The 20,604-nt window shown below is 40.3% G+C and overlaps 1 protein-coding gene across 2 annotated transcripts in view; it reads right to left on the bottom strand.

Moving 5' to 3' along the window:
* Nucleotides 1–20,604, bottom strand: part of col4a2 (collagen, type IV, alpha 2) — a 62,646-nt gene that overhangs the window by 16,225 nt on the left and 25,817 nt on the right. For both annotated transcript variants that reach the window (XM_080038230.1, XM_080038231.1), the window contains exons 5-18: nucleotides 6,002–6,136; nucleotides 5,864–5,908; nucleotides 5,632–5,748; nucleotides 5,461–5,529; nucleotides 5,302–5,337; nucleotides 5,088–5,141; nucleotides 4,850–4,885; nucleotides 4,667–4,708; nucleotides 3,576–3,647; nucleotides 3,383–3,427; nucleotides 3,218–3,265; nucleotides 3,084–3,119; nucleotides 2,949–2,993; nucleotides 110–173 (exon numbers count right to left, since the gene is read on the bottom strand). In XM_080038230.1, the coding sequence (XP_079894356.1) occupies nucleotides 110–173; nucleotides 2,949–2,993; nucleotides 3,084–3,119; nucleotides 3,218–3,265; nucleotides 3,383–3,427; nucleotides 3,576–3,647; nucleotides 4,667–4,708; nucleotides 4,850–4,885; nucleotides 5,088–5,141; nucleotides 5,302–5,337; nucleotides 5,461–5,529; nucleotides 5,632–5,748; nucleotides 5,864–5,908; nucleotides 6,002–6,136 (844 nt within the window). The remainder of the gene's footprint in view (nucleotides 1–109; nucleotides 174–2,948; nucleotides 2,994–3,083; nucleotides 3,120–3,217; nucleotides 3,266–3,382; nucleotides 3,428–3,575; nucleotides 3,648–4,666; nucleotides 4,709–4,849; nucleotides 4,886–5,087; nucleotides 5,142–5,301; nucleotides 5,338–5,460; nucleotides 5,530–5,631; nucleotides 5,749–5,863; nucleotides 5,909–6,001; nucleotides 6,137–20,604) is intronic.

The following is a 20,604-nucleotide window of genomic DNA, read 5'->3' as shown; positions in this document are numbered from 1 at the left end:
AGTTTCACTTCATGTCAGCAACAATGTTGTAATAGTGCAGTGTTAACATATGTCAGGCAGAGGGTTTTATTTTCAAACTCAGATAATTCTCTGCTATTTATCAACTTACTATTTGAAGACCAAGGCCAAGAGGGTCCTGATGAAATCAGCTCTCCAGCTTCACCTCTGACTCCCTGAAACACACATTTAATTATTAAATTAATTAATTAGTATTTCAGTATCCAGTGGCCTCAGTTTCACTTGTTGTTTTTTACGCCTCAAGGACAAAAATGTGTGTGAATGGATGAGGTCACGGGCTGGATGGGACCACATGGCTTGAAAATGACTGTGACACATATCCTGTTGTTGCAATCTGTATCTTTCTTATCACGTCTTGCTTTTCTTTCCTTCTATATCAGTGATTCTTGAGAACCGGGACAAAAGGCCGTCTTCCATATGTAACTGCTGTTATGTTTAAAACTAAAAATATTTAAAATTGTAGATGTTATTAGGGATTAAGAATAGAATGTCTGGAGCACAATTATCCCCTTAAATTTTATTTTATCATTATTATGTCAAATATATGACACTTGTTATCTTCTCACGACGTCCAAAACAGTGTGTCCTTAGTAGGGTTGCAAAGGGGTGGAAAGTTTCCGGTAAATTTCCGGAAACTTTCCACGGGAACTTTCGCTTGGGAATTTTGGGAATATTCAAAATTGGAAATTATAGGAATTAACTAAATGGCGGTAATTTAAATAATTTTTTTTCATATCCAAACATAAATCAAAACATTTAAACACTATGTTTGGTCATAGACAGACATCCATGCAAAATAATACAATTAAAAAACATTACATCTGAACAGATTTATTTGTAAGAAGAACTTTATCAAGTTTTGATTATTTTATGAACAATCAATAATTTCACTGAAAACAAAAAGATGAATGTTGAGTAAAATATTACTCATCTGTCTGACCCCACCCATTCAATAAATAAAGTAAAATGCCCCCCATGTGATGGAGGAATGCACACTGCATGTAGGGGGCGTGGCCTCAGTACCCATGCAGTAGGATGTGTGCTAGGTGCAATTTGCCAAGTGTACTTGCATAACATCTGGTTGTTGTAGTCAAGATTATGCTAAAATATATTTTCTCCACCTATTAAAATCACAGTTTAAGCCTCTGTAAACCTGGTCTAGTAAAAATCAATATATGATATCAAGTTGGGTGTCTCAATAAGCTTAAAAAAAATCTGATTTGATGTTAAATGTTCATAAATATATTAAAACTTAGTTGAAAAAACTGCTTTTTACTGTCTAGAACGTTTGCCAGGACTGAAATAACATAGGAGAATTTAGTGCATTTGGGTTGCTTTGAATTTAGTAAATTCCTGTTTATTCCCGTTAATTCCCAAAATTCCCGTTAATTCCCAAACATTCCCGTTGATTCCCATGGAAAGTTTCCAACTTTGAAAATTCCCGGAATTTTGCAACCCTAGTCCTTAGAGAAGGTTTCAATCTTTCACATGCAATAAAACCTATTAAAAATGTACTTTAATGATTAATCATATCAATAAAAACTGTTTTTCTACAACACATTCATGTTTTATAAGGATTCTAAGTGATGAGACAACTTTACTGAAAGTCAACACCGTCAGACATTTCATTATGTAAAATGTAATAAAATCAGGCGAAATAAGGGGCAGCTGTCACTTTGAAGGACCTCTTGTCAAATTCTACCTCTGCAGAGTACATTAGAGTCAGACAGGCTCTGATAAGTGTTGTAGTTTTAGAATATTTTACATTCCGAATCTTGAAAGTCCTTTGTCACAACCATGATATGTCAACACCGACTTACGATTTCTGAAGAAGTTATTTGAAATTTTTTGATAATTTTATTTTCCTGAAGTAGTTCATACTATCACCTAACATCAACAGAAAAACCAAATGGCTACTAGATAAATTCCATTTGTTAGGTTTAAGACACGTTAAATATGTCAACACCGTCAGACAGGAAATCTGACGGAGTTGACATCTGACGTGGTGATAGGCCAATGACGGTAAAAAAAAAAAAGCTGGGAGGTTGTGTCAAAGCTTAGCTCAGTAGCTTAGTATATGTTGGATACATGTAATTTAATTTGCCGAAACATAGGGTTTGTATTTTTTCAACATTGCACCCCGTTTTGTCCCACTTCTCAAGAATCACTGATATGTCATCTCTTACAAGGATTACAAGGAGCAAAGTAGCATCTGGCATGTTAATACTGACTGAAAAGGTTAAACAGTCCGTTCAGCTTTTGCTCTAGTGTGTGTAGACTATAAACTAGTTTGAAATTGACCAGTTAGCTGGAATTTCACTATGGGCCTCAACTCTGGAGAGAAGATATTTTTCTGACACAACAAAAAATATTCGATTTGACCTGTAAAGGAAAACCCCCCCCAAAACAGTCACATAAACTATAGCTACAAAACAACCAATAAACAATTAGGAAAATATACCTGCATTAAAAGAATCACTCTCATAAGTATTACCACCAATTATGGCTTAATGTATGTAAGTGTAAGCACTTTTAATTCAGTAAGTGGTATTCTATTAAATATTACATTAATGGATTACTATTACTGATGGATTAGGTTCAGTTTACTATGGCAGTGTATCGAGTTTGAGCTAATTTCGACTTTTCTTTTTCTGTTGTGCAGTTCAATATTTAACGCTGCATCATAATATATTAGCCCACTTTTCATGTTCTGGACAAAAAATCTTTATCTGTAAAAATGTGTTAGAGTCAAATGTACAATATTTCCTATTCAAATTGTAGTGGAATAGACTTGTAGGGAAACACATTTGAGCTTGAGTACAGTACTTGATGAGTAATTAACATTCCACTACTGTTGATCACTGAGTGTGTTATGATTTAAAAATCAGATACATTGCATAATCAGGGATCAGGATCAGGTGCATTCTCACCTTAGGACCATCTCTGCCTCCTGGTCCTGCTTCACCGAAATCCCCCTGAAAAAGAGCGGCAAATATTAGGTTATAAACTTGCATTTCATTTTAAGATGCCATTGTGATCTCTCACTTTTATGTGAGCTCACATACCCTTGGTCCAGGACTTCCATGTCCACCAGACGGCCCCTAGAAGAGCATCCAAAACGGCACATGATATTAATTCAACAAATGGACAGAGGACACTTTACTTATTTCAAATGTGCAGTGTATGTTCAAGTGCTCACCCGTGGTCCAGGGAATCCCATCACACCAGTTTCTCCTTTGTTGTCAGCCTGAAATAAACCGAATGAAAAGGAAAGATGAGCAGAGGACATGACATAACAACGTGACTTATTATGTTTACATGTGTGAAAATGTGAATGAATATCTATGTATGTGCGATCACGCACCGGATCTCCTGTGTCCCCTTTTAACCCGTCCTCTCCAGGAGGTCCCTATAATGATGGAAGAGGAGGATATTACTGGTGTTAATGTCAGTGTCCATTAGATTCCCTTTTATACGTCATATTTTAGACTTTTATCTTTGAATGTCAAACAAAGGCAGCAGGTTAATGAATAAATATGTATTATGTTTGTACAGACCGGCAGTCCATAGGGGGGCAGAGTATACTGATGGGTGGAGTTTCCGGGGTCCCCTGGTGGTCCGATGTCCCCCTTTGGTTTAAGTAGAAAGTGCAAAAATCAGTCAGCCGGCGCAGGGAGAAACTAATAATCATCATGGTCTCAGATCCTTTTATCTAATAAAGTGCTAATACAAATAGCTCCAAAATTCTCCAATACAAGCCAAACTTAGATGTAAGTAATCACAGCTACAGTAAATGTACTTAAAACATAAAATAAATCACTAGTTATGAGGACCATTGCCATGACTGACATATTAATATATCTGACCTTAGCCAGTAGTTATATATTACTGAAGATGGAACTGGTGAGCAGCATTTAACTGTTGTATAGCTGCTCGAGGTGGAGCTAATCTGAACTTTTTAAGTTATTAATTTATTAAGAAAGGTTAGAGGCACCACTTGGCTACAAAGGCACATTGATTTGGACTATTTTATTTACAGCAATGCAGGTTAATCTACCAATTTATAACTTAGTGATCAGCCCAAATGGTCACAAGACAAATCTGAGAGAAAGAAGAGAGAAGATTTTGGTGTGAAATATTCGATAATTTTACCCCTTTAAAAAAATAATAATAATCGCCGTCGTAGAAATTTATGGTTGGAAATCACTGAATTGGATAGGCTCATAAAATATGATACATTTGTTAACAAATGTATTGTAACCCTTTATGAGCCTATCCGATTTAAAAAGAATGTCATTTCTTGAAAAATGTCATCTTAAAATCTTAATCATATCATTCAGATAAGTGTGGGGGGGGGGGGGGGGGGTGAAAAGTACAATATTAATCCTCTGAACGTAGCGGAGTTGAAGTAGCCTCAAATGAAAATATTTAAGTCAAGTACAAGTATCTCAAAACTGTACAGTTCTGAGCTAATGTGTGGGAAATTGCAGATGTAGACCTCAAATTGAAGTGGATCAGGGGATTTGTGACCCCAATGACATCAGGATTCTCAATGCATCAACAAACTATTTCGTTTTACGGTTGCTTTACAGCCATGCACAAAGAACTTGATAAACAGATATTAATAATGAAAAACAAGGTGACTCACTTGGTCTCCTCTGAGTCCCTTAAGCACTTGAGTCATGGTGCCCTGGACAGAAAAACAAATCACACTTGAAGCTGCATTTATACATTGAAGTTCCTATTTCATTTCATTTTATGAGGTATTTACACAGTCATACATTACATTTCTATCATATTGCGTTAAATATATATATTGTTGTTGCCTTACCTTCTGTCCACGTTGACCTTGTGGCCCTGGGGGACCCTAGAAGAATAAGCAAAAGAGATAGTAATAAGGACTTTATGTCATAAGATATTTAAATTGAAATTCTACCTAAACATATCACACACACACACACACACACACACGCACGCACGCACGCGCGCGCACACACACACACACACACACACACGCACGCACGCACGCGCGCGCACACACACACACACACACACACACACACACTGACCTTTGGTCCAACAAAGCCTCTGTTGCCGATCCGTCCTGTGTTTCCTGGAGGTCCCTGACAAAATAAATCACATGAAAGTCAGTAAAAAGTTAGATAACGATTAAGGACATGCAGAGCAATTTTCACACATCAATATTATATGTTACAATTATTATCTGATGTTGTCTCTGTGAACATCAGACAGAGACAACTAAATCTGAATAATGTGTCTTACATATATTCCGTTGACCCCTGGTGTGCCTGAATCTCCCTGAGGAGAGAGGGAAAAAGATTAATGAGATCTATTTGACTTTGTTATAGCAACATCAAGTCTTAAATGCAGTCTTTTCAAACCAAGAGGAAAAACTCAGGTTTGGTTTTCTATCTTCCTCACCCTGAAACGCTCCATGAAGACACTGATCTCCAGAGAATCTCCCTTCGCTCCTTTACGGCCATGTTGTCCCTGAGAGATGAAAACACACAGAGAGACAAGAGTAAATGGTTAACTTATGGGAAATCTAAACTCTTTCTATTTTGACTAATCACTATTTAGAGTTGCACATACAGGAAAACCAGGTGAGCCATTGTAACCGTGGTTCCCTGCGAACCCTCCTTCTCCCTGTGTCCCATTACAGCCGTCAGCGCCCGGCCTCCCCCTGGGCCCGGCCTGTCCTGGGTGGCCCTGCAGAGTGGATGTCAAAACCACAGCACAGTCAGAACAAGTCACAGGTAGAACCAATACCATTTATACTGTGAGCTTCTATTGCATTCAGCCACACATGGAGGGATCGACTTACAGGGATGCCATCGTTTCCAGAAAAGCCAGGGACGCCGGTCATTCCCTGTGGAGCCACGAGAATTGACACATTAACCAAGAGGAAACAAGACTGTAGGGATTTTTTTCAATTAGACACACATTTTGAAAAATATTTTACCATATTTCCTTTGGGACCTATGATGCCGCCATGGCCACTGTCACCTTTCTGCCCCTTATGACCTTGGATGCCGTATTCACCTGCTCTCCCTGAAGGCCCGTTGGGACCCTGAGGACCGAGAGGCCCGGGCAGACCCTGAGATTGGTGGGGGGGAAAACAATTGTTGATCAACTTCAAGTCAAGGATGCAGTACACCAAACAAGCCTCAAGCTGCTGCAAATTGGCATAGATGTGAAACCAGCATTTATCAAAAACAATTAGCTATTGATGTCTCTTTTTATTCTATCAATAATTTCAAAAGTGTAAGGAATTTAACAAAAGCTAAGCTTACGTTGGTCATAACAGGGGTTACCAATAAAAATGTCACTTTCCTGTTAAAAAAAGCGGGGTTAGAAGAGAAGAACAGATTTGGAAATTGCACGAGAGAGTTATCAACAATTTAGGACCAAAGCATCACAACAATGCAACATGAAGTACCAATTTCAATTAAAAACATTTAGCACATTTTTTAATTGGAAATGTATGCTTGTATTTCATGATTGCAGCACAAGGGGGAGACAAACACCTCTATTTTTGTCTAGGGAAATCCTGTTTTCCAGCTCTTTATACCCATCTGGTGGTTAAACTGTGTACTTACAATTGCCCGCAGTAAAAACTGACTGAGCAACAATAGACTGAGAGCATTTAAAAACATCTTAAGAACAATTCATTTTAACATCACGGAATCCTTTGAATCCTTCTGAACTCTTTGAGGACAGATGAAGCAGACTGCAACTACTATTGAATATAAACTTTTAGAAGATGCCTCAACGTAGTTTAAAACTTGAATGTTGTAAAATTATTCCAAGAAATGCCTGATGGAGCAGCGAATATATTAAGTTAAGGTTGAATAAAGCCATACTCTTCTGTCAAATGTTTCCTAAAAGAAACAAAGATTTGTGTCATAGCCAACTTTTATGGCAAAGTCAAGGACTGTTCAAACAGGATTTTTTTTGTGTCTGCTTCAAACTACAGATGACCCCTTAATCTTCAGCCTAAATATAACAATTTGATTATGATACTCAGAGTGATGAAAGAGAGAAGACAGGCAGGCAGATAGGAAGGAAAGGAAAATGTTAGTCTGGCAGTAGCAGGAGCTGGTTTCTGTTTTCCAAAACATACCTTTACTAGATAGTTAAGAGAGAGTAGTTGATGGTTGGTGTGATGGACACAATAATAAGAGGACAGCGCTTCTAAAAGGGTCAAAAAGCAAGTGAGGGCAAAGATACCATGGGAATTGTGCATGTTTGTATGGTCTAGGTCGTTGAGGAGGTCAGAACGTGATGACCTATGAGGTTTGGGGGCCTGACAGTGTTCCTGTGAGAACCAACAAACACAGCAAGGTCGTTTGTCCCCAGACAGAAATGCTCCGGGGAAGGGGGGCTTTTTATATGGAGCAAAAAGCCAAGAGTCTCGAAAGGAATTAATAAAACAGCCGGGAGCCTAAACAATGTCACGCAACAATTCAAACAAGCTCACAGACAAATCAGATGCAGGTTGTGTGAGATAAAGATATAACTGGTGGCCAGATGTGTATACATGCAGCCTGTTTTTTTTGTGTTTTTTGTGTGTGTGAGTGTGTCGATGTCGATGTCGATGTAAGGCTATTTGGAACAGGCGGTGTTGGTGTGTTTTGTCTTCTGCTTAAGTCTGGACCCTGCAGCTGTTGCCTAGAGAGAAGACAACACCCATACATCAGGCTTGTCAAAACAACTCAAACTTCGGGTGTGTCATACGGGGGTGTGTTTTGAATTTCTACATTTAGACAAAAAAATACATGGTACAAATTTCGCAATGATAGGAGTGCCTTGGTGGCCGGGTTGTTACCACGCATGCTTTATGACTTCAATGTTGCTGATTGATTCCTGCCTGTGATCTTTTTCAGATGTCTTGCCCACCATGTTCCATGTCTACCTCTTAGCTTACAAAAAATGTATGGGGTCTTATTAAAACACATACAGTAGGAATATGAGTCTACAGACACCTCTAGCATCTCTGTGAGGCTGCACTTAAAGCATCCAGGGGCTAATGTTTGCCATGCTCAACATCTTAGTTTAGTGTAAGAATGCTGCCATAAGCACTAAACAAAAGGTAGAGCTGAGGCTGATTGGAACATTAACGGTGGAGTCAGTGATTCTGGAGAAAGCTTGAAATCAGTAAATATCTCCACACTGTTCCTTCCTACCTTGCTGTGCTGTGTGCGTGCTGAAACAAAATCCAGTTTTAAAGGTTAATACACAGCCTAGGCTTTGTAAACGGGGGCCTATACGGTTGGCCCCCTTGTTTACTTACCTTTTTTCAACATACCAGTTTACAGAGCTTAGGCTATGTATTAACACTGGATTATTTTTTTCAGTACACACACAGTATACGGACAGGTAGCAGATGGTGAGGACATATTCACAGGTTATTTTGACAACAAGCGTTCTCCAGAATTGCTGACTCCACCTTTGGCTTTAAGAGCACTGAAGGTATTTGGTTTCACGGTGTTGCTAGACGTAAAAGTCAGAAGATTATGAAGGTAATTCATGCTATGAATCCTCATGTTTTCTATTTGTATGGTGGAAGAACAGCCCCTCAGACGTATGAAGTAAGGTGAACTCCCTCAATATACACTGACAGCTGCAAATCATCATCCTCATAAAAAGGGAAATTAATCAAGCTAACTTTCTGAAGACAAATTTTTCTGTCAAAGTAATAATTCACATGGAGGGAGAAGTAAAAATATACAGAGACAGATGGGAGTGTCGTCATTCAGAAGTGGCTTATTTCTGAAATAAACCATGAGTGTGTGTGTGTGTGTGTGTGTATTAGCATGTAAGTGCACTTGCATGGTACACTAGTGCACTGGTATGTATCTTTCTGCATGGCTTACATAAAACACATTATAAAAATGATTTAGTTATTAAGCAGACTGAACACTTGAGCTTGTCTGAATCAGATCTGTTCTACATAGCATACTCTAGCTAGCCTATTGTTTCATTAGCACTGCAGACATCATTTCCCCTTCTCCTGAGCTACATCTCTCTCCAGTCCTCCTCACTCTTTAAATACTAAGTCCTCCACAGCTTCACTTCCTCCATACCTTCTACACTCCCCATTCTTATGTGCACTATCCAGCATATCCTGGCCCTCCCCCTTTGAACTGTGGAGTGATCTCATAAGCCCCCAAAATGAGAAGTTAGAAAGAGGAATAAATCTTTCACCGTCGTAAAATCCTGAACCTGTAAAAACAGACAACTTGAAATCTGGATCAGAGGAAGAGGAGCTGCTCTTAAAACAGACATGTCTCTTGGATTCACTAAAGGCCACATGAACACACATACATGGGTTTCTCTTCAGGCCTGAGACCCTGGCTGTCTATCTTTGAAAGCCGCTCATGACTTTACCAGATTATGAAGCTCAGGAGACACGCGCTGTTGCCCTTTGGCTTTTTTTCTTTCTTTCTGTAACTGTAGCCTTTATTTATCTTTCTGTCACCGCCGGCTCACGTCATACCTACAGCCTCTTGTCTCGTGAGCTTCATAATGGGATACGGCCAGCCATCAATCTGGAAATGAGGCAGGCAAGTAGGAAATGAGGCAGGCAGGAGGGGAGATCACAGCTGACCTACAATCTTCAGAAGTTTAACCTCTCATTCGAACCATGTATTGTTAACCAAGTCAAAACCATTGTATCGACAGCCCCCCCAAAAACTTATATCTATTTAATGTCCTTCTGCCTTCAGGTAGGAGAAGAAAAACATACACAAAATAGTTCCAGTTTCTCGTTCTCTTCCGCCATAGGAAATTGGCTATTTACCAGCATTACAAACAACTTCCTCTAAATAGCCTGCAAGACTCATGACTGAAATAATTATTTTATCACTGTTGAATCACGCACGCACGCACGCACACACACACACACACACACACACACACACACACACACACACACACACACACACACACACACACACACACACACACACACACACACACACACACACACACACACACACACACACACACACACACACACACACACACACACACACACACAGTGTCCCTGTGTGAGGACAGATCGTTAAGTTATTAGGCCATAAAAGAGGTGTGTAACTCTGAGAGCTCCCAGCCCTACAACATACACAGAACACCAGCTACTAATGTCTGAGAAACTTCAGCATTTTAGGTGTTCACTTAATTTTCACACTGATGGCAACAAGTTTACAGAGAAACATATCACACAGTGCTTTTACAGATGTATTTCATGCATAAAAAGATCGTAGCCACTTTCCGTTATGGTTCCACGAGCGGCCTAAAAGACAATGTGAGGTGTGTCGGATGGAAAAAACACACAACAATTACACAATTAAACCAGCAGAGAGAAAAGTAATTACAAAAAGGGGGCAAGAGCGCAAAGAGGGAATCTCAATACTGTATAAACAATAAATAAGGCTTGTAGAGAAACTGACTGGAAGAAAAGACAGTAAAAGAGCAACTACTGTAAACAACTGCACCAGCCCTTCAATCAATGGTCTGCCAACTGGTGTCTGCTTTTTATCCCATCACCTCTCCCCTCGTTTGCTAGGCATAAACTACCACACACTAAAACACACTCTGGCTAATGCAGCAATCTCTCTCTCTCTCTCTCTCTCTCTCTCTCTCTCTCTCTCTCTCTCTCTCTCTCTCTCTCTCTCTCTCTCTCTACCACAACAAAAACTGTTATCTCTTGCAGGGATTAACCCCTTAACTCTCTCATATATCAAGTGCGTAACTGAAAAACGAGATGTCTCAGCTCCATCTCTTGCAGGTGTAGGAATGTGTGAGAAGGAATTTTGGACATTCTCCTGCAGCTAACACCTGACACGTGAGAACGTCCAGATGAGGAGAAAGCCGTGGCCCACTGGATAGCAGTAGTTTTACAGGTAATCTGAACCAAAACTGAATGAGAATGCTTTTTCAAGGCTCTTTTTCACTGACCAACAAGATTAAAGGGACAGTTCATCCAAATGATCTCTATAGTGGTTAATCAAGCCATTAGGATTTGCTCGTTTTTTTTGTGTTTGTCCTAGTTATGAGCTACCTTCTGCTGCATTTGTAAGGCTCACAGGATTAAAAAAAAAAAAAAAAAAAAACTAATGTTGATAGAACATGTACAATAAACCTTGCCTTCACAGTTTTTATTGGGAGAGAGGTTTTGCTTAAAAAACAGTTCACAGGGAGATATGTTCACCAGAAAAAAAAATTCGAAATCAAATGCTTATTGGCTGGAAAGCACTACGTACAAGTAATAAAAAAAATACACAGTTTTAATTTGTTATCCGGGTGAACTCGCCCTTTACAAAGCAACTGAACAGCAGTTGGAAAGCTTGATTTCTGCTGACCATACTTTCACAACTCACCTTTCTTTTTTTCATGATGTACCCGAGGATGTGGGTACACACAATTACATAAATGTTGGGTTACAGCTTCAAAAGAGCTGTTTTCCAAAAACCTTTTAACAACAACGAGCTTAAAAACACTGCTTTTGAGTTTGTGCTGTATTAAGTTACTTTTACTCTATATGTTCAATAATCCAGGATATGTAGCATTATTCAATTTAGGTTATTTTTCCATTTCCCCTCAGCCCCACACCACTTTTTTTTTGTTCCAAAACACAAGCCTCGTAAAGTGTGAACAATTTCCTGCTTTTGGAAACAGTGAAACAGTGCATTTAATGACGTCTGACCCATTTCAAGGAATCTATGAGAAAATCCCTCCTCTTCACACTGTAGCAAATAATGAAATGCAGCAATCTCTCTCTCTCTCTCTCTCTCTCTCTCTCTCTCTCTCTCTGTATCTCCCTCTGTGTACGTGGGTATGTTTGCATTTCTCATTCCTGAATCACAATCTATTAAAAGTTTCCCCCGTCCGACACCATAAATTTCATCTGGACCCAGACTATCCCTGGGGTGGACAGTTTGGGAACTACCCGCTAAGAGCAGGATGGGAACACGCAGCCCATTGCACAACCCTCTGACCTCAGAGAGGAATAAAACCAATCAATAAACAACTGGCCGGAAGCTCCCTCTGTTATTCCATCTGTCTGTCCGGAAAAAATGGAAACAACATAGGACATTTTGTTTTATTTTTTTTCAACACAAGCTATGGATAGAGTTACAGTACTGATTAAAACATTAATTTAAAGATAAAGAAGGTCAACAGTGATAAGAGATATGATAAATCGCCGGGAAACGGATAACATGTCATGGAGGGAGATGGGATAATAGTGGCATCAACAACACACAAGACACAGTGTGTAAAGGTAAATATAATAGAAATTAAATATTAAATCCACAAATATGTTTTTAGTGTATAATTATAACCTTAGACTACTAAAAAAAAAATCTACATAGGAGTGGGGCCCTGCGCCTGGACATACTACTAAATCTTCACCTCAATACTTGATATTGTGGAAAGGCATGAGGTAGATGTGGATAATGCCATCTTTAGTATGTAGCTTTTTGTCCTTGAAGGCCACCATAGCTTCAGTAAATTCTCTGGATAGGAGAGGTAGAGACTTAGTTTTGCAGTTTAGATTTTTCAACACTAGAAGTCAAAATACACCTTAACTACACAATACACCTTTAACTTTCCCTTAATATAACAACTTGGATTAAATATAGTCAGTCTTCTACTTGTTGTCTTGTTATCTTGAGGCTCCATTTTGAGGAAGATACAGTAGTTTAACATTTAGTCCATCATTTAAAATGGTGTGTATAGCCTCTGCCCTCAAGTCTACACCACCTCAAACAATGATAATACCTCAAATCTGAGCTGGCTTGCAGTCCTAGTGGTTGTATATTCTGTATCTCCTCCGAAATAACACTGAAATCTAAACAGAGTGTTGAGGGAAGAATGATGCTATGCAGTGTGAACAGCATCCTCTGATGTCATTAGCTCGGGACAGGACACATGTACAGAGCAGACTTGCACTTATATTCACACAACACCCGTCATGTAAACTATGAGCTGCCAGCCAAAAGATTTACAGCATGTGATGTTGAGGTTGAGGTTTGCTCGAAATGAACTTGTTTGTATGATGCGTCCGAAGGGGATAACTCACACTTTCTGACTTTCTTACCTCAAAAGTATTAATGGTGTTGCACTTGTTTGAACGGATGAAAATAACTTTAAAAATAGTGTTCTAATCCTGTATCATGTCACACCTCCGCACAACTGGCCATTCACACTCCACAGGCACTTTGTTTGAAGCATCATGAAGTAGAGGTTTACACACTTCTGAACTGATCTGCTTCCTTGTGTACTGCATACTACGGAGGGAATAGGAGAAAGAATGAATCAATAGAAAGAGGGAATGCCGAAAGGAAGCAAAGAAGGAAGCCAAGTAGAAAAGAACAAATGAAGGAAGGAAAGGTGGTGTGAAAAAAGGAGGTAGAGGCGCGATGGGGCGATGTTAAAGAGTGATTTAAGAAAGGAAGAAACTAATAAAACAAAAAACAGGAAGAAAGAAACTCAAGATCTATGAAGGAAGAGGGATGGAAAGGCGCAAAGAAAGGAAAGTAGAAGAGAAGAGAAATAAATGTAGGACACAATGAAGAAGAAAAAGAGGCCAGGATGGCGAATTGCAGCACATAAACACTAGATGTCTGCCCTTTCTCTCTGACTCCCACCATCGGGCCCTGACACTTTGGTGGATTAGGTCCCACTGCTCTGCGACCCGGCTCGCATGTTTTTCTTGGATACATTTTTCTTGGACTCATTTCCTGAAGATCCACATCCCTTCCACACGATGCCCGGGGGGAAACAGGGTTCAGTGCCCCTCGAGGGGCGGGGGAGATTAGGGGTTAGGGTAGGAGGCTGGAGGGGGGACAAAGAGGGTCCTCAACTGGATGCCCTGAGGAGGACTCAGGGAGAATAAATAAACATCTGTAGATGATGTTTAGATATCTATTAGAGTGTATTTAGATCTCCTAGCTGAAGCCGGGGAGGTCAGCTTTCTGAATCCCCACGGCTGGAGGAAAAACGTCCTGTTTCTGAAAATCTTCGATGACTAGGTGGATATAAAAAGATCCGCTGAGGGTTACAGGAAAGGCTACAAAGCCATGTATGCTTCAGTTGGAGCAGGGACATGTGAACAACGCTATCACATGAAGTTGATTGAAATGCTTTGTTGCCGTGGAGACAACCTTCAAGGCAGTTTTGAGAAAACATCACTTGAGCCTTCATGATGTCTGCTGCTCCAACAAGATCCTCTGACTCAGTCACTTAAAATGTCTCATGTGCAAAGAGAGAGAGAGAGAGAGAGAGAGAGAGAGAGAGAGAGAGAGAGAGAGAGAGAGAGAGAGAGGGAGAGAGAGAGAGAGAGATGAAGTAGAGGGATATAAAAATATCTCCTTCAGACAAACATCAGTCATTTCTTGTCACTTGCTTTGTCTCCTATGGAGGTCTGCTGTTCTTTGTTTGGCCATTTGGCACAGAGTTGTTCGGCTGCCTAGAGACCAGTTTACATTACATTGAACGTGTTCAGAGCTCATTTCTGCATGCACGTGATTCTTAGAGAGCACGTGCACACGCCTGCGCCAGAAATCTGACAGCAGACCAGACCAAAGAGAGAGAAAGAGAGCGAGAGAGAGAGAGAGCGAGAAGGTGGGTTGCTAATGACCAGTAGAGTGTAGAGACTGATGTGTGTTTGAAAGTCTGCATGTGTGTGCAAGATCAAGACACGGGCGGGGGGATCCCAGGCTGAGAACAGAACAGCTTGGACCATGAGCTATCCCAGGGGTCTCTGGGGCCCGACACCTGTGCAATTGCCTCACATTAGAGGAATGAGACGTCTCAAGTCTGCGATCCCAGCTCATGTGTGTCTAAACAGGACACAGCTGCAGCCTGTGTGTTTGTGTGTGTGTGTGTGTGTGAGAGAAAGAGCGAGAAATGGCGCACAATCTTAAATGAGGTGTTGCCCTCACCTCAGAGACCAGCCACCTGCATGCCTGTATCGTGTTTCTGCAAGTGTCAGTGTGTAATTCTGTTTCTAATGATGTCCATCATGGGTGTGTTGCCTCTGATAATCCCACTATAACATTTCTCACCGGGATAATAACGCTATAACAGCTTCCACACAGTGGATGGCCCAGGGCACAGTGACCTTCTGTTTAATAAAGTCCAGAAAGGAAAAGTCAACTTCCTCAACAAAGCTTTTCTCTGACGAGATTTGTATAGCATTCAAGGTAGGTACGTATATATATATATTGAAATATACAGTATATGGAGTGTACAAAACGTAACAGAAATTCATCCCATGATTGTTGAAATAATTTCACTCACAACCAAAAATGACAACCTCAAGGTGGATGTAGTGGTAAATTCATTGGAAAAACAAAGTCATAGGCATTTAATCATTTGACATAATCCAAGTTTCATGAAAATCCGTCACCTGATTGTTGAGTTGATTCAGTCTAGACCAAAGTGGTGGACAGATATTTCCACTTATAGAGCCTGGTTGCAAACATGGCTGCAAATGATTGATACATACTCGTCAATAGTAAATATTAGTGTTAGCTGCAGTCATGAACAGCTTTATGTACATACTACATTAGTGGTAGGGATACCCATATAATCCTCAATGTCTCTCTCCACCTCTTCCTAAAGTCCCACAGACCCATCCAGCTGGCCCAGCCCGCAGTCCAATTTTGCCTGCCTGTAAAAGTTTCCCCATTTCCCACATGGGGATGCAAAGCCGACGTCCATTCCATCTGCATTGCACATTCCTGGATGGTTTTCCGGGGAGCAAATCAGTTCCATGTATGTGCTTTACTGATGGAATTATCCAATTCTCAGGTAGCTTTGTGTGTGTGTGTGTGTGTGTGTGTGTGTGTGTGTGTGTGTGTGTGTGTGTGTGTGTGTGTAAATATGTACATATAAACATACATAGCCACCTGGGAATTAGTTAGGCAGTAAAGCACATTCATGGGCCTTATTTGACCTTGTGCCATGGGAAAGACTTTAGCCACATATCACACAACCTTCCCAAAATTAGAAAAATTACAAAATGTCGACCAAATGTTGAACGATTGCCATGGGAGACCCTGCTCCTGAGAAGCAAAGCCCTTTCTCAGTCTCTCTCATGTCTTTTCTCAGAAAAGTGGAATAAATACAAGAGGTCTTGGAGGAGAATCTAATTGTTTCCTCTTGAGCTGGCCCCCCCGAAATACGTTTCACAACCAGGCCTGATGGGGAACACATGGCATTGCTGTGGTGACCCACAACACCGGTCACATTTTTCTTACAGTCCAACAGGAGCCGGCTTTAGTTGACCATAACGTTGCTTGACTGCTGTCTGTTATTTATGTTAATATTTACATCCCAGAGGGTGAACAGCGTTAACACCTTATCAAACCCACTATCCTATAGTGAGAAAACAGTTTAGAGAGGTGCAACGGATGTGGGAAACATGATGTGTGTGTTTTTCAGTGAGACAGAGAGGGAGATGCCTTGAAAGGTGTCCACCGGAGAATAATGAGGAAACATTTCCAGATAGAGGGAGGCTTGAAACAGCGCATAAAAGTCGCCGTATTTTATTTTTATTTTCTCATTGTGATATTTCTTAGTGATCAGGGTGGAAATATGCTTAAGTTATAGGCCCCATGAGGCAATCTCCCACACTACAACATTAATAACTCATGCTTATTCTACTCATCTTGATCTTAGTTCACCTTGCTTTTCTCCTAACCCCTAAGTGGGACATGAAAATGGAGCTGATAAATCTGCTATCTAATCCAACCTCACACTTTTTATCTTGGGTTTTCCACTCTGACTAGCACCACACACACATTAATAAGTTGGACTTTGTTGCCTAGTTATTGCTGTTTAACTAGACACTTGCTGTTCAAAGAAGGTGTTCAGAGAATGGTCTATTTTTTGCCTCCATGTCTGAATTTTAAATGATTACATCTTTAGTAATAGTATTTGCCCATTTGCTTATGTTCTGCTAGGTTTGTATATATTTGTCTGCAATAGTGCGTGTGCTTCTTTTAAAAAGAGATGCTCCTTTGTCCACACCAACAATAGTCCTCTTGTTCCTAAACAGCACCCTTCATCTTAAAATGTGAGAGTGAACTTTTATAGGCTCTTAAAGCTGCTGGGTGAAGGACGGCGGGTCAAAGTAGGTTTTGACAGACACAGGGAAAGGAATTTCTTTTGATTGCAGAGTATGAAGATGTCATTGGAGAAATGTGAAGTGATGTTGCGACGTTAATTTTATAACTAACAGGGAACATTGTTGAGTCTCAGAGCTACATATATTCGTTTGTCTGCTTGATTGCCTTTCTTTTGTTTATCAATGTAGCAAACTTAAAGATTAAAACGGCTTTCATATTTAATATATACTGAAGTTCTGATCTGCCTAGCAACACACTGTACAAAGACAAAATTAGCAACAAATTATAGCCTTTAGTATAGCTTAAGAGTCAGTCAGATATTGTTCTTAAGAGTTGGTGGAGACCAAAACACCAGCTAAAATAAAGAGGGAATATTGGACCTACATTTGTCACTTGGTCAGAAACACAACTTCAAATAAATTATAATGTTGGACCATATCTGCTGGAATAGGCAAAAAATCATATGCTAACTCTAACAACTTAAGAAGGTAATAATATGTTAATGTTAAACTGTTTGAAATGATTTAATTTATTATTTGTTTATTATAGATATAGCTCTCTGTGTCTAGGAGGAGTAGGAAAAACAAATAAACCACGTGAGGAATGCGTGAGGTGTGGAGAGTTCACAGGCTAGTTTCTTCTAAGCATGTCTTTGAGGACTCGCTCATTTTTAACAAGTTCACACAGTGGCTGAACAATCTTTAAAAACCTAGAGGAGCAACAGCAGCAGCAGCCTCCCGCCGCCAATGCCACCTCTTAACCACTGTTGCCTGTTACATTGCGTATTAACACACACAAACAGCTGGTTACTGTCTGTCTAAGCGTACCGTCCCCCTCCACCCCATGCAATTGCTACTGATCCATAGCATTCGTTTTCACACAGGACAAAGCCAGACAGTGATCCCAATAGGATTCCTGTTTCAAATAATCTTAGGAAAAAGAAAATCCTCCCGTCCAAGAGTTTTAGTGATAGCAGCAGGTTTTTGCATGCCTCCCCTCCCGTCCACTCACACACACATGCGCCGTTTTTCATCATTGCTCCACAGTTGGTAGTTCTTCCCTAATCGGCCCTGTCAAGTTCAGGGTCAGGGGAGAGGGGCTACTACAGGAATGGATGAGGCTCCTTAACACATGATTGGTTTGAGCAGCCTGCATAATGCATACTGCCATTACACATCAGGTCTTGTGCTGATATGTGAAGCTGCAACAGGCCCCTAATACAAACTGGCATGCTGTCAGTGCCAGTACATCATTTCACTGACTGATCTCTCCTCTTCTACTGTCATATAGTTTGTTTCCATCAAGGAGACAAATCATGTTTGATTCAACTTACAGATGGAAATGCAGCTTTAGTCATAGAAGTTCAAAGGTTATATACAGTAGTGCATATTGATGCTGCCTTCAGGGTTTTTTCTAAGTCCATGTGTACTCTGCATGCCCATCACAAGTGAAACATGTGCATCTGCAAGTTAAAAAGCTTTCATGGACTAAGAAAAACATTTTGCCTCCCCATACATTTCATGCATTTGTGAGTTTTATGATTTGTTTGAAAAGGTTTTATATATATAGGGCTTGTAAAATGTCCTCAGTGCCTAGTTTAGAGGTTACCATATACCCCAAACAAAGCAAGGATATGAAAACAAGCCATTCAGGGCTTTGAACCTTGGCAAAAATATATATTTTGAGGGGCTCTTTGATCCTTCCTGAATCTTCAGCATTCCTGCCCTTTTCCTGTTAGACAGGAAAATACATGATAGGCATGGGCACTGGACTCAGAATGAAGGTATGAACTTGTTTTGATGGAACAAGGAAATCTCTGCAATTTATAGCCGCAGCCTAACACACTGACGATCTTGTTCCCACAAAAACAGAGACTGTCTATATTAAAACAAGATCAGAGGGCTGTCATTGTGCTCAGCTTCCTGAGATGTGTGTCATTTCCTGTTTTACATCAGCTGTGGCGGCTTTTTCCCATGGTGGAAAGGACGTAATCTCTCAATCTGCCTAGTGTCTATAAAGGTCTCCCTAGCATGTCCTCTGTCTCTATCCCTATGTCTCTTCATCTCTCCATGTCCTCAGTTTACATGTGGAAAGACATTGAGCTCATGCAGAGGGGCCTACACTACCGATCTTTGAGCCCAACTTTCTTTTTCTCTAAAAACTCGGCGCCACTCCCTGTTTCAGCACAAAAGACAGCATTGATCTGCTCAAAAATGCTTTCTGGTGAGGATGCAGGGCGCGTTGTGTTCAGTTACTCCTGCAGCCCTGCTTTTCTCAACTCTTTTTAACAAACAAAAAATAGCAGGACTTTATTTGACCGCACTTGATTTTGCTCATTGAGATACCAACTTTTTATAACCACTCTCAGAAATATAGCCTACAAACCACTAATGATGCAAAAAAACAATAAAGACTTTTGGAAGTCTGCTGTGGGGAGTTTGATATTTTTCTGCACGCCTGCTATGCGCTCACTGCCAGGGAGGAGTGGGTGGTATGGATTTAGAGACAGCCTGCCAAATCTCTGCTCTCCCTTCCAAGAACAAAACGCATGAAATTAATAGATTCAGTCTCCATCAAACAATCCATTTCATTCTTTTACTCTCTCCCTCTCTGTTTCTTTCCTTGTCGCCGTCTGGATTTCAATCCATCTTCAGTCAACATCTCACTTTTGCTGTGATGGTGACTGTTTGAGAAAACGAGGCATGGGACTTCTTAAGTACCTTATGTCACCCCCTTTCCACAGATACATGTTCCAATTTCCCTTTTCTTCCCACAATACTCACATTTTATGTTTTTATATTGAAAACAAAAACCCACTTATATTTGTTCTTTAAGCCTGCATTAACAACTTTTTGGCTGCGTATGGGCAGTGCATCGAGGAGTTGTAAACCCAAAATATAGTATCTACCTTTAATAGTTTGGCTATTTACACATTCAACATACAAAGAGCAACATTAGAATGTATTTACAGTTAGGATTATGTTCATTTAATAGATAAGTTACTGTTCGGTGTTGAGCAGTTTAGCATTTATTTCTAAAAAAAAAGCTGCCTGATGCGCCCGCAAAATGAATTAGTAAAGTTGTTAAGGCCAATGATATTGTCAAAACAGCTATACTATACAATATAGAAACATTGAGGTAGGATGGTTGGACCACAGCTACAGTAAGAAGCTGCTGCTTGTGGAGGAGCCAAACCAAGATGTTGACATGACTACAACCTCCATTTACCCATTAGCAACCATCACCTAATCGCCACAGCTGTGTCGATGCTCAGCCAATCCGGACAGCTGCGAAGGATCAGTTCGACCCATTCAGCGAAGTGCTCATCACCACGATTCTCCTCAGGGGAAAGATTTGGAAGGAGAGGGAGGCGGATATAAAGCAAGAGAGACCCAGGACTGAACACATCTGTGTAAATCCGTCT

Source organism: Ammodytes marinus, assembly GCF_949987685.1.
Source record: "Ammodytes marinus genome assembly, chromosome: 12".
In the NCBI taxonomy this organism is placed as follows: Eukaryota; Metazoa; Chordata; class Actinopteri; order Uranoscopiformes; family Ammodytidae; genus Ammodytes; species Ammodytes marinus.
The sequence above is the reverse complement of the archived record's forward strand: the minus strand, read 5'-3'. Positions and strand labels throughout refer to the sequence as shown.